The 19,211-nt window shown below is 66.0% G+C and overlaps 1 protein-coding gene across 3 annotated transcripts in view; it reads right to left on the reverse strand.

Annotated features, from left to right (window-relative positions):
- AHDC1 (AT-hook DNA binding motif containing 1) overlaps positions 1 to 13,042 on the reverse strand; it is a 51,111-nt gene extending 38,069 nt beyond the window's left edge. The window contains exons 1-2 of one of the 3 annotated variants that reach the window (XM_074850741.1): positions 12,909 to 13,042; positions 12,272 to 12,392 (exon numbers count right to left, since the gene is read on the reverse strand). Coding sequence is in view for 1 of the 3 variants with exons in the window: in XM_074850738.1 (XP_074706839.1) it covers positions 12,272 to 12,407 (136 nt within the window). In the remaining 2 variants the exon portion in view is untranslated. Of the gene's footprint in view, positions 1 to 12,271; positions 12,802 to 12,908 lie in introns of those variants that run through there. The other 2 variants (XM_074850742.1, XM_074850738.1) reach the window with 2 other exon arrangements.
- Between the last annotated feature and the right edge of the window lie 6,169 nt (positions 13,043 to 19,211).

A 19,211-nucleotide genomic window follows, 5' to 3' on the forward strand; every position in this document is an offset into this window, starting at 1 on the left:
GGCTGGGGCACCCATGGGGGAGCCCAGCACGTCCCCAGGGATCAGCTCACCCACCGCACATGGCCCCTGCCGACGCCACAGGGGTAAATGACAGAGAAAAGCCCCTGTGGGAGCCTGAGAGGGACAGGCCATGGGGCTGCCACGCTGCTTTGTGCCTCAGTTTCCCTCCGGCACCCACAGTAAGGCCACCCCCAGGCAGGAAAGCGGCCCCGCAGCCAGAGGAGGAGGAGGAGGAGGAGAAGAAGGAGGAGGGCTGCTCCTTCCCAGGCACACAAAGCCCCTTTCATAGGGGCCGAGTTTGGATTTCCTCCGCCAGCCCAGCACCTCGCTGCCGCCTGCCCTGCCAGAAACGCTGCGGTCGGAGCGGGGGGCTGGCGGCTTGGACGCCTGGGGGGGCACGGGGACATTCGGATGGCTCCAGCCCTCACCCCGACCATCCCCGTGATTTTCCCCTCCTGTCAGCTTTTAATTATACCCCTAATAAAAGTCGCTTTGCAGGGAAACGGGAGCTTTGTTGCTTGGGAGCTCATCTGCTCCCGCTGCTCCTTCCCCGCTTTAAACCGTAATCCTCAGCTGGGGACACTGCAATTAACCACCGTGGAGCCGGGCACCATGTCACGGAGGATTAGGGCTCCCTTCGGCGGGGAGCTGGGGGACCCAGCCCCGGAGTGGGTCAATGACTCCGTGTGGGATGGGCTGCCCCCCTCCTGCAGCCCCCGAAGGAGGGGGATGAGCCTAAGGGCCACCCCGAGCCACGCAGCCCCCAGCCCACCTTCTCCGGGGTACCCACAGACCTGCACCTCTGTACCTCATCGGTGCCACTGGGTTATTTTTGGGGTGCACAGGAGCCACGGACCCTCAACCAACCCCCTGGAGCGCCCCCCCGTGCAGACAGACCCAAGGAGGGCTTCCCAGCGCTCATGTGGCTTTGTACAATGTGACTACGGGGATGAAAATGGGGCTGGGGGGACCAACACGAGCCTCAACCCACGTCCCCACATGTCCACCCAGCCCTGGCGCCTGCCCCCAGGGCCTTGTGCCCCCCGGGAGGGGAAACTGAGGCACGGGGGGCACCAGGTGCCCATGACGCACATCCCGTGGCGGCCCTGTGCCAAGGAACCGGGGAGAGACGTGGCGCTGCCACGTCCGCGCGCGCCTGGAAGGACGGCGACAGCCCTCAGCCCTCTCCCCAGGTACGGCGCTCTGCTGCAAAATCAGGCAGGCTGCAGGCAGGCTGCAGGCAGGGAGCTGCCGTGCTATCGGCCCCCACTCTCAGGCTGACAAGACAACGGGGCCACGGGGGCTGCAAGAGCCATCGGCGCTCGCCAGCACCGAGCTGGTGGAGCATCCAGCACCAGCACGGTGACAGTGACACGGGACCCTCATGCACGGTGCAAAGGCCACGTCCGCAGCACGGCAAAGGGACAGCGGACGGGGGGTCACTTGAGCCCTGAAAGCCCCCGAAAGGAGCCCGAGCATCACTCCCGGGTGCCTGCTCGCCAATCAGCCTCTTCCTGGGGCTGGGGGGAGGCGAGCGGGGAGCCCAGGCGCTCGTTAGCAGCCGCTCATTAAGAGCCCTCCGGGAGGAGGAAGGTACCCAGGGCACCTGCACCTCTGTTTAATGAGCTGCAACACCATTAAACGCTGGAAGGGACCTTGGGCACAACGGGGCTGCCGGTGCGGAGGGCTGACCCCCACCCTGACCCCCACCCAAACCACGGTGTGGGTCCCCGTGGCAGTGGGGCTGGGGGAAAGGGAGGGACACGGGGAGTTGAGTCATGGTGACAACTGGAGGCAGCAGCGGTGGCAGGGCCGCGTGGCAGCTGCTGCCAGGAACACCCCGAGCTCCCCGCCAGCCCCAGGAAGCACCCAGTTGTGGCTGCGTGCCCCCCTGCCATGCCTGCACCCATGGGTGCTGCACGGGGAGGGCAATGGTGGCCAGGGCTGGGCATAGCGGAGCCGTGCACTGCACTGGTGCCACTGGGTCCTCGGGGTGGGGTCTTGACCACTGTGGGTGCCCCCAAGCTGGGGAGGGGACCCAGATGTCCTGCCCCCAAGGACCTTGCCCAGCACCCAGAGCTCCCAGTCTGGCCATTAAAGCCCAGCCTCATGCAGCACCTAGAGGGGACCCAGACGTCCGGGGTGATGCTCCCAGGTGCACCCCAAGACTGCAGACGATCCCATCACCCCCCACCGCAGCACCCAGTCCTGCAGCATGCCTGGGTCCCCCAGGCCCAACTGCCGCGGCACCCCCACCCCCCCACCCACCCCCCCACCCACCCCGCGTGGGGCTCTCCCTCGTTAATGTTTACTCGGGTTCGTTAGCGCCAGCACATCACCATGGCAACCATGCAAGCTGCGCGCCGCCATCGGCGCCACCGCCACGAGGTGCGGGGACATCCCCGCGCGTGGGGTCACCGCGGGCACCCACCACCTCCACCACCCACCCCAGGCATGTGGGGCTGGGGGACGGCGTGGGGAGACAAGGGGGGGGTGCGGGGATATACCGGGGTTCGCCTCCTCCCCACTGGCATGGTCATGGTTTGGTGTCACCCAGACGGGGTGACAGCACCCGCCGCTCGCCCCCGAAGCGCCCGCCGCCGCGCCGGGGCCGCGGGCGTGTGCGCGGCGCTGCCAACACGCCTCGGTGCTGCATTATTTATAAACCGGAGGAGCAGAGGGCTCGGCAGCAGCTGCAGAGCCCTCGCGGGCCACCCTGCCCGGCGTCACGCGGCCACCGAGCCCGCTGGCACGGTGGTACCGCAGCCCCGGTGATGCGGGGGACAATGGGGACGAGGCTGCCTGTGGGGCTGGCAGAGCCGTGGGGGGCCCAGATGCCACCCCGGTGTCCCCTCGGACATGGCGTACGGCTGCTGCAGCACGTGGGGACGTCCCCGTGTCCCCCGCGCCACCCCCAAGCTGCCTCCTGCCACCCCGCATGAGCCCGTTGCAGATGGGTTTGGGTGATGGCCGCAAAGGGGTGCCCCCACCCAACACCCAGCCAGCCCCCCCCTGGTGACACAGGGCAGAGCCCCGGCTGTACCACAGCATCGTTCACCAAGAGCAGGATGCGGCCCCGGCGTTTTCTCACACCACCGGGCTCCGTTGGCTACGGCAAACAGGTTTTCCTTAAGCTTTGCAGTATCCTCCTGCCTCCTCCCCCTCTACGAGTCCCACCTCCGGGCTGGGGAAGGAGCAGGCGGGGGGGGGAAGGCTGAGTTGGGGCTTTTAATTTTTCATTATTAATTTCCCATCGACGCCGAGAGGCGCCGGGGCTCACTCAGCCGCCCCCAGCATCGCCCCCCGCGCTCCCTCGCGCTCTCCTGGAGCTCTGCACCGGCTGAAGCCGAGCCAGGCTGCCGATAGGATTAATTCTGCATGACTGCCCATCTCCGCGGGGGATCTAAGACCCTCAGGCCTGCAGCAATCTTTAAAATTCCTCCAGCCCAACTTAATTCCCTCTTCCTGCAGAGCTGGCGCATCTGCTGCAGTCAGGCACGGAGAGAGGGAGATGGAGGGAGAGGGGGGGACACCGGCACCCAGGACCCGGCAGCTCCGGCGCCAGGCGGTGGCCCTGCTATGGTGGTCACGGTCCTGTGTTGGCCCCGTGGTGTCACCCAAAGCTATGTCGGTCACCCATCCCGGCCCCACATGGGTGTGGGCACAAGGAGAGGGTTTGCGCTGGGGATGGGGGAAACTGAGTCACGCTGGGGCAGCCCTGGGGATGGTGGCTGGACGCAGCCGCTTGCACCGTGGCCCCAGCGTGTTGTCACCCCCCTCCCAGTCCCCGGCTGGGACTCCCCAAAACCAGGAGGCTGACTTAAAAATGGGGTTTTTCAAACACGTATAGGCTCTGCCTCTCGGGGGGGGGCTTGTACAGACACACACCCCCTCCTGCTCTCACACCCCGCAGCCCTGAAGGCCAGACCCCCAGGATCCAGGGGCACTCAGGGTCCAAGGGATCCCTGGATTTTTGGGATGGCTCATGGAAACGCAGCTGCTGCTTGAGAAACAACCCCACAGCCCTGAGCACAGCCTGGGGGCAGAGCCCCCCCACCCCACCCCTTCCCCAGCCCCTCTCCCAGGGAACAAGGACCCCAGCATCACCCGGGGGGGCTACGCACACCCCCAGAACTGGCACCGTGGGACCCCCTTGCCCAAAGAGCAGCTGGGTGAGGAGCTTGGCCAAGCCGGGGGTGCTACCCCCCCCCCACCCCCCCCAAACCCCCGCCATGCACCGCGGCAGCCCGGGGATGGTGGCGTGTCCCCACGCTTTGAAGGCTCAGCCGCCGCCACGCCGAGGCTGGCAGCCGGCGGGCAGAGCTAACCTTCAGGGGGGTGGCGGGGAGAGGCGACAGGGAGGGGGGACAGATGCAGCCACCAACCCTCGCCTGCACCCATCGTCCGGCAGCACGGCCACCCTCCCGAGGTGTCAGCAGCTGCCAGACCCAGGAGACCCATCCCTCTGTCTTCTTGCCTGCAACTTGCCCGCTCGCCAGGCAGCCGGGAGGAAGGCGAGGAGCGCAGCCCAGCCCAGCTGCCGGCGGAGCTGCGGATACATGCATTTAAATCACTTATATCTTTACTTTCTCCTGCGCTGGCTGTGAGATGGGCTTTTTTTGCATGCGTAATTAGGGGGTGGAACAGATGGCGGAGGGTTCGTTTAAAGTAATGCATCCATTAAAATAACCTTCGCTGTCGGGGACTGCGCTCCGACAGGGGCCTGTTTCACTGGGGGCGGTGGGGAGGAGGGCGGGGGGGGGCTTTATTCTGCAAGGAGGGGGGTGTCGGACTTTGGGAAGGCGGCCGGGGGCCGGAGCGCGCGTTCCCTCTGGGATGCATCATCCCGGATCGCGGGATGAAGGGGCGAAGCTGGGCCGGATACACCGACCTGTATTGGCACGGATGGATTGTGGAGGAGAGCTGGGACCAAACTGGGGCCAAACTGGGGTTGAACCAGGCCTCTCTGGGGCTCAGTTTCCATAGCAATATGATGGCAGTGAGATGGCGGGGACGCAAAGCCCAGGCTGGGGAGGATGCCATGGGGCGGGCACGGTTCCCCCCACCCACCCTAGAAACCCAAAATAAGCTGGAGGAGGACATTTCGCTTTGCCACGCAGCACCAGCCGCCTCTCCGGTTTCAAACCCCGGGTTCCCGGGAGAGGCAGGAGGGCTTTGTTCAGGCACCGGAGGAGCGGAGGCCAGAGAAAGCAGGAGTGCCCTGCCAGCTCTTGTGTTTCACTCCCGAGGAATGCCGGGGAGGGGAGGGAAACACTGCTCCCCCCCGCCCGGACGGGCACCCGGCCCGGCTGCAGGGTGTCAAGGCTGGGAGGAAGAAGAGGGGAGGGCACAGGGATGAAGGATGGGGAGGTGGGCATCGCAGGGATGCCGTGGTACCACCACGTGTGGCCGGGGCTGGCAGCGGGTGGGCTGGCAGGGGGGGGGGACACATGATGACACACGGTGACACGCACCCAGGGTGGCACCGCAATGCCGAGCACCGCGCTGGCTTGGAGCAGAGCAAATAATTCAGAGCAAGAGCTGCCAAGCAAATATTACACCCCTGATTTGGAGGAGAGGAGAAGGCCCTGCGGGTACCCCCCTCCCCAAATGTGGGGGTTCTGGAGAAGCAGACGCCGGCGAAGGGGCTGGGGAAGGGCGAGAGCAGCGGCAAAGCCACCCATGCGTGTTCAAATATTGAGTGTGCACTTGCTAAGGTGCTTCTGCTGCCTTCAGGGCATCGCTGCCTTTGCAGCATCAGAGAGGTGGGAACTGCGGGGGGATGGGGAGCAAATGCCAGGCTGCACTGGTGGGGGGGGGTCTCTCTTTTCCAGCTGGGCTGGGGGGGGCCAAGGCTGGCCCCCCAGTCGCAGCGCAGGCAGCCCAGGGAGGGCTGGGACACGCTCAACTTCGCCCCGAGTCACGCAAAGGTTGGCCCCCATGTCACCACCCCATCCCTGGCCACAGCCCCCAGACCCCGCAGGGATGCGCGTCTCTCCCTCCTCCTCCTCCTCCTCCTCCTCCTCCTCCTCCTCCTCCTCTTCCTCCAGCCCCTATGCGCCTCACCGGTCCCGCTCGCCGGCACCCTGGGGTGTCCCCAAGCACCGGTGTGGCCCGAGGGACAACCGGCGGCTGCGGCAACGCGGTGGCTGATGCCGGCAGCAGGACTGGGCCGCTGCTCTTGCCAACGCCTCCGTGTTCGATGCTGGGGCAGAGAGTGAGACGCCGACGGCACCGGCGCTGTGCCAAGGGTGGCGATGGCAGGGGCTGGGCGAGGGACCGAGGGGACACGCAGGATAGAGCTGACGGGCTGGGGGCTGCCGGAGAGAGGCCAAGAGCTAAGAGGGGATGGCAGCAGGACCCAGATCGCGGGGTGACAGGGGTCCCCAGGCCAGCAAGGGGAGAAATCCCTCCGGTTTGCCCTCCCCAGCCCCACGCACGCGTCAAAGAGGAGCCGCCGCGCCTGCCAGCCGAGGGACACCGAGCTTTGCCCCGCTGCCGCTCGCACAGCCCCATCCCCACGCCGTCCTCCGGCTGCCGAGCCCCCACTCTGCCACCCCCACCTTCCCTCTTGCCAATCCGAAACTCCCCCAGCTCATCCCTGTCCTCCCCCCGTCTCACCTGCCATCACCCCCCATCCACCCGCCAGGCCCCGACACGCCACCCCTTCGCCTCCCCCTGGCATTTCGACCCGTCCCTTTGGTGCACCCCAACACCGTGAGCTCTTCCCACTCGCCAGCCGACAATCTGCCGGGAAAACCGGTCCCAAAAACCTTCCCCGCATCCGCGCCAGCTCTGCGGGTCTGGGGGGGCCGCGGGCCGGCCCCCCGCTCGCCAAGAACAATAGCGCCTTGTTCCAGCCCAGCTCCGTCCTCTCCTGCCGGGCTGCAAACACCTCCCTGGGCAATGCGCTGGCCACTCTCACCTCTACGTCTCTCTCGCTGTTTCCCAGCTCCCTCCTGACAAATCCCCGTTCCCGATCGCTTCTCCTCCCCGCGGGTCCATATTAAGCTACATTCTCCTTTCAGCTGGGTGGAAAACAGCAGTAATAACCATGTGGAGAGAGCCGTGCCCCCCACCTCCACTTCCCTCCCACTTTGGGGTTCAAATTTCATTTCAGCAAAAAAGCTTCCCCCGCCTCCAATTTCTTCCCCCAAACCGAGTCGCTGTCGTCTCGTCTGATCTCGGCAGGGGCCGTATGGATGCTCAGCTCCTCCTGGTTCAGGATCTGCTGCCAATCTGGACCTCGCAAACTGGTTCTCACACAGCTCCCGCCTAGCGCCTCCCTCTCAGCATTTATTGTCCCTCCTCAGCCACCCAAGCCCCAGCTTGCTCCCTGTCACCCCGCTCCCTGCCACCCTGTTCCCCTGTCACCCTGCTCCCTGCCACCCTTATCCCGTGTCACCCAGCTCCGCTGTCACCCCGCTCCCTTGTCACCCGGCTCCCTGCCACCCTACTCCCCTGTCACCCTGCTCCCCGTGCCACTCATCGCGCGATGCACAGGGTGCCACCCTCCCCTCCCGCCCCTGCTTCTGCTCCGATGAGTCCATCCCAAACCCAACCACCGAGTTCACCAGGCGAGATTTATTCCCGGCAAATTCCCGGGGGGCCAGCAGGGCCGGCAGCCGGCAGGGAGCGGAGCGGCCCCGTTGCCTCCAGCTGAGCAGCCTCCCTCTTTCCCGCAGCTGAAGAGCTCATCTCCCTCGCCCAAGGCGCTCCGTCCTCCTCCAGATATTTTAGGCCCAGGTTTTGCGAGGAATGTACAGGCGCCGAGCCCAAGCCGATGCGCTGAAGTCAGCAGGAGGCGAAGAGCGTGCGTGGGGCTCGGGGCCCTGGGGGCGGCGGCACGGGGATGGGATGGGACGTGACGGGATGGGATGGGATGGGATGGGATGGGATGGGATGGGATGGGATGGGATGGGGATGGGACGCTGCTCCCTCCGCCTGGAGCTCGTTTAGTGGCGGGAAGGGCAGAGGTTGGAGCTGGCGGATGCCAGAACTGCTTCGCTCTCCCTCCGAGAGGATCAATACCACATTTCGCCGCTCCCCCCGTCTCCCCGCATCGCGCCAGGCCAGGCTGCATCACGCTCGCACCGCGCGCACGCCTGCACGGGGTGGGCTTCGGCACGGGGAGGGGGGGTCCCCGCCGCTCTCTGTCCCCATTCCCTTCACCGAGGTCCACGGTGGCCCGTCCCCTGCCAGCACCTGCCCAGACCCACCTTCACCCCCCAGCTCCGCACGCCAGCCCCATTCCCGTGCACCAAACCCGACGCTTTCCACTAACACCCCCCCTGCCTGCCCGCGCCCCGCTGACCCCCTGCACCCCCAGCCAAGCCCCCTGCTGCAGCCCAGCCGCCACAGCCCCTGCACCATGGCAACTCATCACACCTCCCAGCCCAGCTTGGCGTCACCGGGGGTGGGGGGGGACTTGGCTGTGCCGGAGATGGAGTCCCCGGCATGGCGGCACGCACCCGCCCTTGTCACGGCCCCGCTGGCACGCAGGCATCCTACGTGCTCCAACAGGTAGCCCCCGGGGCAGCGTTCTTGCCTGGGCCAGGAACTGTCCCCACCGGGCAGCCGCTTTGCAGGCATGTTTCTTCCCAGCACGTCCCTCCCTCCTTCCCCTCCATATCCAGCTTTCCTCGGCCGGCAAAAGGGGGGAGCCGACGGATTTTAATGAGCTCCCCGGAGGCATGGCTCCGCACCCCCCCTCTTCCCGCCTCTTCCCGCGCCCGGGAACCGATGCTCTGAAACACAACCCTCGGTGGCAAGCCTGGAAAAAAACCACAGGGCACATTTCCCCCCCCCTCTTTCCCTCCTCGCCTCCCCCAGCTTTTTGCTCTCCTGCCGATGCCAAAGACCCAGCCGGGCTCTTGTGCTTTCACTCGCAGCTGCAGCTGCCGATTTTCGCTGTAAGCCCTTGTGCCTAGAAGGCCCAGAGCGAGGGATTCTGGGACGCGGTGATTGAAGACAGCACCAGCGCGGAGACCATTGCTCAGACTTTCCCTGTCTGTCGCCCCAACGCTCAACCCACAGAGAGGGAGGGAAAAAAAAAAAAAAAAAGGAAAAAAAAAAAAGGAAAAAAAATAAAAGGAAAGAAAGGGGGGGAAAAAAAAGATGGAGAGAAAAAAAAAAAAAACAACAACAAAACGGACTGGCGCTCGCCCCTTCCCACCCACGCAGAGCAGCACGCTCCGCTGCGCCCCAGCCTTCACCCAGGTCAGCCAGCCCACGGGCCCAGGGCGAGCTCCCCAGCCCCGTGGCACCCCAGTGAACTCCCGGCTGCTTCACTTTGCAACGCCAAATCCCACCGTGAGCATGCCAGACCCCTCTCGCCGCGCAGCCCCACCATGCGTCGCCTTAAAAACTCATGGCGGGCACCTTAGTGGCACCCCATTTGTTTCCCCTCTGTGTTATTTTGAAAGGAAAAGAGTAATAACGCAGCGTTCGAGTCAGTGTTGGCAGCGCGGGGTAAATATTGGGGCGTGGGTGCGAGGGGAGGTGACGCCGCGCACGAGGTCGGGTCCTCCTGCGATGCCGAAACGCTCACCCGCGGCGGTGGGACCGTCAGGACGCACCCCAAAGCCAAGCAAACACCCTGGGCACGTGTCACCACGTCCCCTCCGCATACAGAAGCCCCCGCAGGAGGGGGTCCCCAGCACTCTGGGTGTCCAGGCGTGCCTGGGGAAGGTCCCAAATACCTGCCCTCCAGCACATGCACCGGGCCAAGGCATCGCTCAGCATGTGCCCCCCCGGGGCTGAGCAGGAACAACTCCAGCCCGGACGGACGGACGGACGCGTGGTGGGGAGTGGGAGGAACCAGGCTGCGACCCCACGGACCCCCATGCTGATGAGAAGAGGGGGCCTGCCAAGCATCTCCTGGCCAGCCAAGCCCTCGCACCCCGAGAGCCGCCCCCGGCACCGCCGGCTCCCCGAGGACCGAAACATCCCAGCCCTAAAGTTCGGCGGGTGACGGGGCTGGGGAGGGGACAGCGACGGGGAGGGGGGACACGACACATCTGCGACGCATTCAGGGGCCATCCCGCATCCGGGCAGCCCGGCCACAGCCCAGCATCCAGCTGGCCAGCCCCGGGGAGGGGGGGGAGCCCTGCCCTATCAACCAGGCAAAGATCCCCCCCTCCGTCCCTCCCGTTCCCCCCCACCACGCTCCCGTTAACGAGCCCGGAAGAAGGAAACAGCCCTCCCCACCGCTGCCCTGTTTACCAAGAGCTGGTTCCAAGCACTCGGGAGAATAGCAGGAGCATTTCAAGGCCCTGTTTCCACTCGGCTGACACACACTATTTATAGAAGCCCACAATTCTCCCAGAGCTTTCCTCGGGATCTCAGCAGAAATAGCCTGCCCCGGGTCTCTGCTGCCTCCTCTAAGGAGGCCAGGGCAGCGCTGGCCCCCCCCAGGCTTCCCATAACCTTCCACGGGCTTCCATCGCTTCTCCTCCACTGGCCACCCCGCTCCCGGCATGTCCTTGGCTACCCCGTCCCCGTCACGGTGCCAACCCTTCGCCTCTTCCCCCCCCCCCCCCCCAAATCCTGGCCACCTCCACCTCCTGCCCGGTCGGTTCCCGGCGGGTGCGCGGTGGCTCCGGCCGGTGTCCGCTCGCCGGACGACGGAGGGAGGGAACCGGACGGTGGTTGACGGGGAGGGGGGGGGGTGTGTGGGTGGGTGGGGGTGTTGGGGGGGGGAAGGCCGGCAGCGGGGCGAAAGCCACCTCCCGCCTGACTGCATCGGAGCGCGGCGGAGCCCCGGGGGACTCGCACCGGGGATGGAGTTGGCCTATTCAGGTTACAGAGACATGGCAGAGCGGAATTTGGCGCCGCGCCATCCCTTCTCCAGCCCCCCCGCCCTTCTCTTCCCCCCCTCCCCACCACCACCACCACCACCCTCCCCTGCAAATTCCTCAACCCAGCAGGAGAAGCCAGTGTAAGGGGACACCTGGGGGGGCGAGGAAAAGGGAGGGGGGAAGGCCTGGAGTTGAGGGGGGGGGGGAGGCGGGCCCCAATTCAGACCACGCACCCCCAGCACCCGCCGGCGCCTGGGTCGAAGGCGAGCGGGCAGGATCCGTGCCCGTCGCCCCGGGGGTTCGCTTCTGCTCTCTGTCACGCCAGGATAAATCTGGAGCGACTCCACCGTGCGCCGGGGCTCGCGGCGGCACACAATGAGCTCAGCCCCCGGCTTTTGGTGGCCCTTCTGGTAGCCACGGGCCAAAGGGCTGGATGCACGAGGTCACCTGGTTGCAGCCAGGGCCACGGTCTCCCCCCCCCGGCACGTAAACAAGCGGGGACCCAGGTGTCTCCACCTGCCCTGGCCTTGGGGACACCAAACACGTCCCCAGGGTGGGCAGAGGGTCCGGCGTTAGCGTGACCCCATGGGGTGGCTCCAGCCCCCACCAAAGCCACCAGTCCCCCGTGGTCCCCACTGCCGTGTAAGCAACAAGGAGGGGGGGGGGGGCAGGAGGGAGGGGGGGGGATTTAAATCAGCTGATCGATAAAAACAAATCAGAGGGGGGATGACAGGCACCAAAGTGACAACCGCTCGCCGAGCCCCGCGCCGCGGACCACGCAACTTCGCCGGCGGGGTTGGGGTGAGACCCCCACCACCACCCCCCCACCCCACAACCTACACACCCACCCCCCCGTCGCGCTTTCTCCGGGGCTGTCCCCTGCGGGCCAGCCCGCTGCTCCCCGGGGCCCGGCTGCCAGGGGGAGGGGGTGGGATGCTGTGCCCCGGGGGGGCCCCCCACGTCCCCCGGGAAGCCTGGCTAACCCCAAACGTTGTTGACACGCTGGGCTCCGGCGGCGGCCTGCCTTCTAGCGGACAGAGCCCGCTCTGACAGCTGTCACTCAGCGATCGCAGCCGGGGGGGTGGGGGGGGGGAGGTGGCGGGGAGAAGAGGGAGAGAGGGTGGGGGGGGCCAGGCCAGGGGGAGGCGGCCGAACTCGTGAAGATCGCAGCCCCCCCCCCCCACCCCGCCCCCGTCGGGGGCTCGCCCCGGGCCACCCCCAACCTCCCCCCCCCCCCGCGGCCCGCCCCTCCCCGCCCCAAGTGCCATTAAACTCCTGCAATTTGGCACCAACTCGCCGCGCAACTTCAGCGGAGGGGACGGCGGGGGGGGTTGGGGGGGGGGACCGACGACGACACACCGCCTCCTTCCCCCCCCACCCCCAGCTCTTCCCTAAGGGGGTGTCCCCTGTGTGTGTGTGTGTGTCCCCCTCCTCCCAGCCCCACACAAAGGGGGGGGGTCCCCGGTACTCACCCGCCGGCTGCTGCGCTCCGAGCCCCTCGGAGCCCGCCCGCTTGGGGAGGCTCCTGCCGTCCGGCGGGGCTACCTCCTGACCGGCCGCGGGAGTCCCGGAGCCCTCGGCACCGCTCGCCACCTTCAACGAGAGCATTTCCAGCGCCTCCTGCTCACATTCTCCCCAGGCAACTCCGCTCCTGCCAGCCCGCCCCCTCCTCCGTCCCCTGCCTGCTCTTTCCTCTCCGCTTTCCTCCTTCCCTCTCCCCCCCCTCCACCCCTCGATTTTATTTTTTTTCCGGGCTTTTCTCTCCCCTCTACCGCTTAGCTTTTTTTTTTTTTTTTTTTTTTTTTGGCTTTTTTCTCCTCTTTTCTCCCCCCCCTTCGCCTCTCACACACACAAAAGGCAGCGGAGCGGGAGGCGGAGGGGAACCGACCTCCCCTCTGCGCCTCCGCCGCTCGCCGCCTGCGGAAAGCAAAGAAAGACACAGCGCAGCAGAGCCCTGGCTTGCCGCTGCCTCCCCCCTTCCTCCTCCTCCTCCTCCTCCTCCTCCTCCTCCTCCTCCTCCTCCTCCTCCTCCTCCTCCTCTCCTCCTCCCTCCTCCTCCTCCTCCTCCTCCTCCTCCTCCTCCTCCTCCACCTCCTCCCTCGCTCTTGCCTTCTGCCGCTCCCGGCTTTGTGGGGGCTGGGATAAAAGGGGGGGAGCGGAGCCGGCGGCGAGGCGCGCCCTGCCCCTCTCTCCTCTCCGTGCGCGGCGGGGACCGCGGCTCCGCTTCGCTCCGCTGTCAGCGGCACGGCCAGCATCCGGCACCCCGGGGAGCCGTGCAGCACCGCCGGGGCATGCCGGGCCTTGTAGTCCTTCCTTTTCCCCCCCCCTTTTTTCCTTTTTTTCCCTCCTTCCTTTCCTTTCCCCCCCCCCCCTCCGCCCCTCTTTCTCCTCCCCGTCGCGTTTGCGCCCCTCCCTGCGCGCTTTTGCCTCCGTTGCGCGCTGCCTGGGGAGGAGGATATTTAGGAGGGGGGCAGCCCGGGGGAGGGGGGGCAAAAGGTGGTTTGCCCCCCGCCCCCCCCCCCCCCCCGGGCTGCCCCCCCCCCCCCCCCGAGGTCCCAGTGGGATACACGGGGCATTGCTGCCCTCTCCCGGGTTGCACCCGCACTGCGCACCCCCTCCCTGAGGATGCAGGGTTGGGGGGACACACAGAGCCCCTGCAGAACCCCCCCCTCACCCCGACAATCCGGAGTGCGCCGCAGCACTTTATCACCCTTTCCATCTCAGCACCCCTACGCCCCCACAGAGCCACCCAAGCACCCCCTTATTTTATTTTTTTTTTAAATTTTTTTCCCGCACTTTTAATTAATTTTTCTGAAGCAAAAGCTCTGTCTGGGGCCTGGAAACTTCCCCGCTGTTTGGTAACACCCTGCTCCTTCACATCCTTTGGGGTACAGCACTCTGTCCCCTCTCAGCCAGGTCCCACAGGGGATGCTGGGAGGTGACCAAGGCCCCTTGGGCCAGCAGTGGCAGAGCGGGGAGCTGCCTCCCCCTCCCTCCCAGCTCCCTGAGCACCCTGTGACCTCCCTCCCCGTGGCTCCGTCGAGCATCTCCCCAGCACCTTCCCTCCAAGTCTCCGCCGATGTTAATATTCCCGGAGCCGGGTAGATACAATATAATTAAAGTAGATAATACCACTGATGTTTGTTATGACATTGTGTTTTTGTGAGTGACGAGTGAAGGGTTAACTCCAGGGAATTGGGAATATTGCTTGGCTGCTAATAACACGTGAGTCATCGATGAAATAACACATGGGTGCAGGGAGAGACACAGCACCTGGCTTTACAGCAGCCCTCCGCCTCGCCTGCCTGCTGCACGTCGGGGTTTGACGCGTGTTTCGGGATCAACAGGCAGCGAGGAGTAAATCCGCGCTCAGGATACGTGCTGGGCGCCCCGGTTTCACCGCCGGACTGGGATGAACTGGTGAGCTGGGGCTCAAGTTGAGAGTTGTGCTCCAGCGAGGACTTATTGCACCCGAAAAGGCGGCAGCTCCGTCTTCTGGGCGCCCCAGCGGGATCGGTGGCGGTTTGATGGGGGGGGGATTGGGGACTGGCTGGACTCTGCACACCCCAGATAAGGATGGGGACTGGTTTGCATCGCTCCCGGATCGGTGCGGAGAGGAGGCCTGGGCTCCAGCCCGGTCAGCAGAGGAATCTGCACACGCAGACAGGATCGCTGCAATTGCTGGTGGCTGAGTGAGCAACTTTGCAGGCTTCCTCGTCCCCTCGCCCTGAATGTCAGCTTTGAATTTTCTTGCTATTTTTAGGGACGGTTCAAAAAAACGAGGAGGATCCCTCCCTTCTCGCCTTGCAGGGCTTTGCGCCGTATGAATATTGCAAGGCTGTGTATCGCTGTGGGCGCGGGGGGGAGCGGGACGGAGGGAAGGGGCAGCTCTCCTGCGCGGGCAGGGAGAGAAGGAGGTCGTGCAAAAAAACATGACGTTGCAAGCAGAATGGGTTAGAATGTAAAAGATTTATTAATTTAATCCGAAGCATTAAAAGGTCATGTATTAATCAAAGAGATGCTTAAAACTGTCAAAGTCCTTTGTCAGGTTTGAAGTGCATCTCTATAGTTATCATAAAATATATATATCAGTCTGGCATGGAGCCCTCGGCAGGGCTGGCAGTGAGGATGAGGAGCAAAGTGAGGCACCTTGCAGCGGGGTCCCTGCGGAGGGACACCCACACTCCGGCCCTGCCAGGCTCCCATGGATGCCCAGCACCCCCAGGCTGAGCTGGGTGCCTTGCGGGTCACCCCGTTTGTCCCCAGGCCTGGGTTTGTCACCCCCAAAGTCAGGCTTGTGCCCCGCGGTTGGCCCCAGCTTGGCTGCATGGGGTGGTTTGGGTTTGGCGTGGAGATGGGGAGATGGGGGGGTGGGTTTGGGAGCGGGGTCCCCCCCTCGCCCCCGGTTCCTGCCGGTGGGCGCGGGTGGCCCCCGGCCGTGGCAGGGGGCATTGGGGTGGGGGAGCTGTGCCCACACCACCCGTGTCACAACTCCGCGGGTGCTCAGCCCCGCCGGCATCTCTTTTTAGAGGGGGAGGTGGGTGACGGAGGCGGGTCCCCAGGGCCACCCGGGTCACCCGGACACCCTGTCCCCTCTCCCCGCCAAGTGCTGTGTCAGCAGCGTTGGCGTGGACTTACGCTACCATCTAGTGGCTGCTTTGCCGAGCCGGGGCCACCGCTGTCCCCGGCTCCCAGCCCGTGGCCCTGCACCCCGCGGGCGGCTGCCCCGGGGGTCCAACCCCCCCTTTCCTCAAACCAGTGGGGCAAAGGCCCCCCCCTCACCATCACCCTCGCCAGGATCAGGGTGACCCGGCTGGGTTTGTCCCCCGAGAGCTCGGGTTGGTTTGGCTGGATGGTGGTGGCAGTCGGCACCCCGAAAGCCACCAGCTCCCCCCCCCCCGCGGTGGGAGCAGGGGATTTGGAGGCAGCAGGGTGCAGCGGGGGAGAACTGGGATGCACGGCCACAGGGGGGGCGAGGGGGACAGCAAAAGGTGCGTGAGGCATTGCTGGGATGCAGGTGCTGCCTTTGTGGAGAGCACGGTCCAGACACCCCGACTGGGTTGGTGGGGATCCTGCCCCTCCGGTGCCTGTGGAAGGTTGAGGCCAGCCAGATTTTACCTTGATAAATGCAACTGCAGCAGGAGAGGCCCATCCATCCCTGAATTCCAGCCTGTGCTGACCCGGAGCTGCAGCAAAACCATCCCAGATTTCTCCCCAATGAAACCATTTCGGAGCAGCCCCGAGCAGCCCCGAAGAAGACCAAGACTCCCTCTGCCACGTCTCTGCGCTGTGACCCGACCGTCCCCACGCCTCGCTTCGCCCAGAAAACCTCCATCCCCAAATCCTGCTGCTCCCCGGTTGCTCTCACAGATGCTGCTGTGGCCGACACATGGCTCTTCCCAAATATCAGCTGTTTTTCCATGGAAAAAGGTGTCCCTCCCAGTGACTGGTGCTGAGCTGCTGGGTGTCTGCAGATAAATCCCTCCGTGCCTCAGTTTCCCCTTTGGGGACACAGTCCCTGCAGGCCTGGACCAGCAGTCCCAAGCCTGGTCAAGCCTAAAACCACATTTTTGGCCACCTTCCACTGTTGTCTGGCCATCGCGGCGCCGCGGCTCCGATCCATGACCCAGGAGCTCCGTGGGCTCTGCCAGTCCTTGGGGAGCTTGGACTGAAGGGGACAGGGACAGACCCCAGGTCTGTTTTGGGTGGGGATGGCACCTTCCTGGTCACATGGCTCCCGGCAGCAGCTCCGGGGCGAGGGGACCCCCCCAGGGAGGGTGGCAGTGCCATGGCTCCCTCCTGCCAGGGTCTGCAGCGCCAGCCATCTGCAACGGTCTCACACCTGCGCCCACCGCGCGCTTGGCACCGGGTGGGCACGTTCGCTCCAGAACCCCCCTGCCAGCTCCCGCCGAGGCTGGCAAAGCACGGGCAGGGCGGCCAGCCGGAGCGGGACCGCGTGGGCCGGGCAGGGGGTGTGCAGGCAGGAGTGGGGGAAGGCAGGTCTGAGGCACGGTGGGGATGGGGGAGCATCGGGGGGGACCCAACGCCGCAACCTCATGCTGGATTTGGCCCTTCGGCTGCAGGCAGGGCGCGGGCAGGAGAGGGGATGCTGAGCTGCTTCTGCCTCCTCTCTGGAAGATGCTGCAGCCAGGGCTCTGCGGCGCTGCCTGCGATGCTGCAGGGACTGGTCAGCTGGGAGGGGACGAGGCCAGAGCCCCCCCAGATCCGGTTGCTGAGCTTTGCCCTCCCCAGCACCCGCAGCCGTGTTCCCTTCAAGCACCCAACCCCAGCTCTGCAGCAAAAACGAGCCCTGCAGCAACTTGGAGGGGGGCCCAGCCTCCTTCCCTCCGCCCCCCCCCCCCCCCCCCCGCCCCCCACGTCCCCATCACTCCTTCGGCTGGAGGGACCCCAGAGCGGGGGGACCCTGCCCTGGGCTGCCGGGAGCTGCGGGGGGTCTGTGGAGGGTGACCCCGGGAGCAGGCGGGTGGCTGTGCCCCCCCAGCAGCCCTCCCTCCATCCCGCTCGATGCAGCCCGGCATTAACATAAAATCGATGCCCCCTCCCCTGCCCAGCCTGCGGTCACCCCCGGGCGAAACCCTTTAACCCCTTCACCCCTGCCTCGGGGCACCCATGGCGGGGGAGAGAGGGGGGAAGGACAGAAGGATGGAGGCCAGGATGGGGGTCCCTCCCTTCAGCCCCTTCACGTGGGTCCCTGCGATCTTGGGCCCCGCTCTCTGTCCCCAAGAGCTTTCATGACACCAAAGGGGAAAATTGGGGACAGACTACGGTGACATGAGCACGGTCCCGTGGGGATTGCTGCGGCACACAACTGCGTTTAAAAGCACGTGGCCAAATCCACGCGGGTCCCCGGGGCACGGCACGGCCAGCACAAACCCTCCGGCTCGGCCCTGACCTGCTCCTGCCACCGGCACCGCTGGGGACAAGGGTCCTCGGCTGGGGACACGCCGGGGTGACATCGTTTCCAGTTGGGAGGGCAGGATGTGGCCCAGGCTGCGGGGAGGTGAAAGCGGAGCGTTAGGAGGGCGGCAGTGGGGAGCCCACGCCACCAGCCTGCCCCTCTGCACCAGGCCAAGCGCCGCATTTACATTTTTATTCCTTTTTAAGTGAATTTTGCGCTGGAGGGAATTGCCAGGTTGGCAGCCCGGCGGAGTGAGGGGCTGATCCTGCTTGGTGCAGCCCTGCTGAGCAGCCGGAGCGCGGCGGGATCAGCCCCTCTGAACGCCCGAGCAGGCAGGAATGGGCAGGAATCAGGCAGGAACAGGCAGGAACAGGGATCGGGGAGTCGGGGCTGGCATAGCCGGGGCCCAGCACACCGGGGTCTGTCCAGCAGCGTCCGTCAGTCCATCGCGCCAAGGCTGGAGGGGCTGCGTGTGGGTGCAGCGAAGGTGAGGGTGAGCCTTCCTCCCAGGGGGTGCCTGGCTGCACCCTCCTTGGCTTCCTGGCCCTATGCTCTCCCCGGATGCCCACCGTGGCCATGTGGCTACCTCCACCCCTTCCCCGAGCCACCACTGAGCCACTGCAGGCAGAGTCTGCTGCCTGCCCCCCCCCGCCACATCCAGGGTGCATGGAGTTGGGGTCCCCATGGCCCCCCCCCGAGCCAGCCCTGCTCTATGAAACCTCCCTCCACTTGCAATTAAGTGGGTGACTTTAATTATCAGGGCTGAGCTGCGGATGGACGCTGCCCAGCACTGGTGCCAGGGGATGGGGGGGACCCCAACTTTGTGTGCTCCCCCCCGGCTGGAGGGCCCTGCCCCCAGCACAGGGCTGGAGAGGGACAGCACGTGTGTCCCCATGGGCCTGGGGACAAGGGACACATCACGCGGGTGCGCCCCACACAAAGGGAGAGTGGTTTTGGGGTGCTGGGGGGGGCAGAGCCTGTGGGCACTGTCGGGCAGGCAGAGTGGGCAGCCCTGGGGGGGGGGGGGCGGTGGGTGACACATCCCCAAACCCCAGAGCCACCCTGCAGGGGGGTGTGATGGAGACGCTGCCGTGGTCGTGGGGTGCCCCGTGTCCCCCCGGGGTGCCCAGCCCCAGGCGTGGGGTGGCCGGAGCCGGCGGCTGCAATCTGGCAGCGGGGCTGTGCCCGCTGCGGGCCGGTGCCAACCGCCTCCTCGCCTCGGCTGGCGGTGCCACGCAATCTGCTCGCCTCGCCTGGCCCCCCCCAGCACCGGGCACGGTGCCACGCTGCCCAGCCAAGCCTGGCCGGGGGCCTGGCCCTTCCCGGAGGGATTTTTCCCCGGGATGAGGAAGGGGGGGGACAAGGAGGGGACGGGGGTGACCGCATCCAGCCCTGCGCTGCTTCACGCCCCCGTCCCCCCCGGGGATTTGCAGCCCTTGGAGGAGTTGGGGTGAAGCAGGAGCCGGGGAGGTGCCTGGCGGTGCCCAGGGAGG

The sequence above is a fragment of the Strix aluco genome, chromosome 26, assembly GCF_031877795.1.
Source record: "Strix aluco isolate bStrAlu1 chromosome 26, bStrAlu1.hap1, whole genome shotgun sequence".
NCBI lineage: Eukaryota > Metazoa > Chordata > Aves > Strigiformes > Strigidae > Strix > Strix aluco.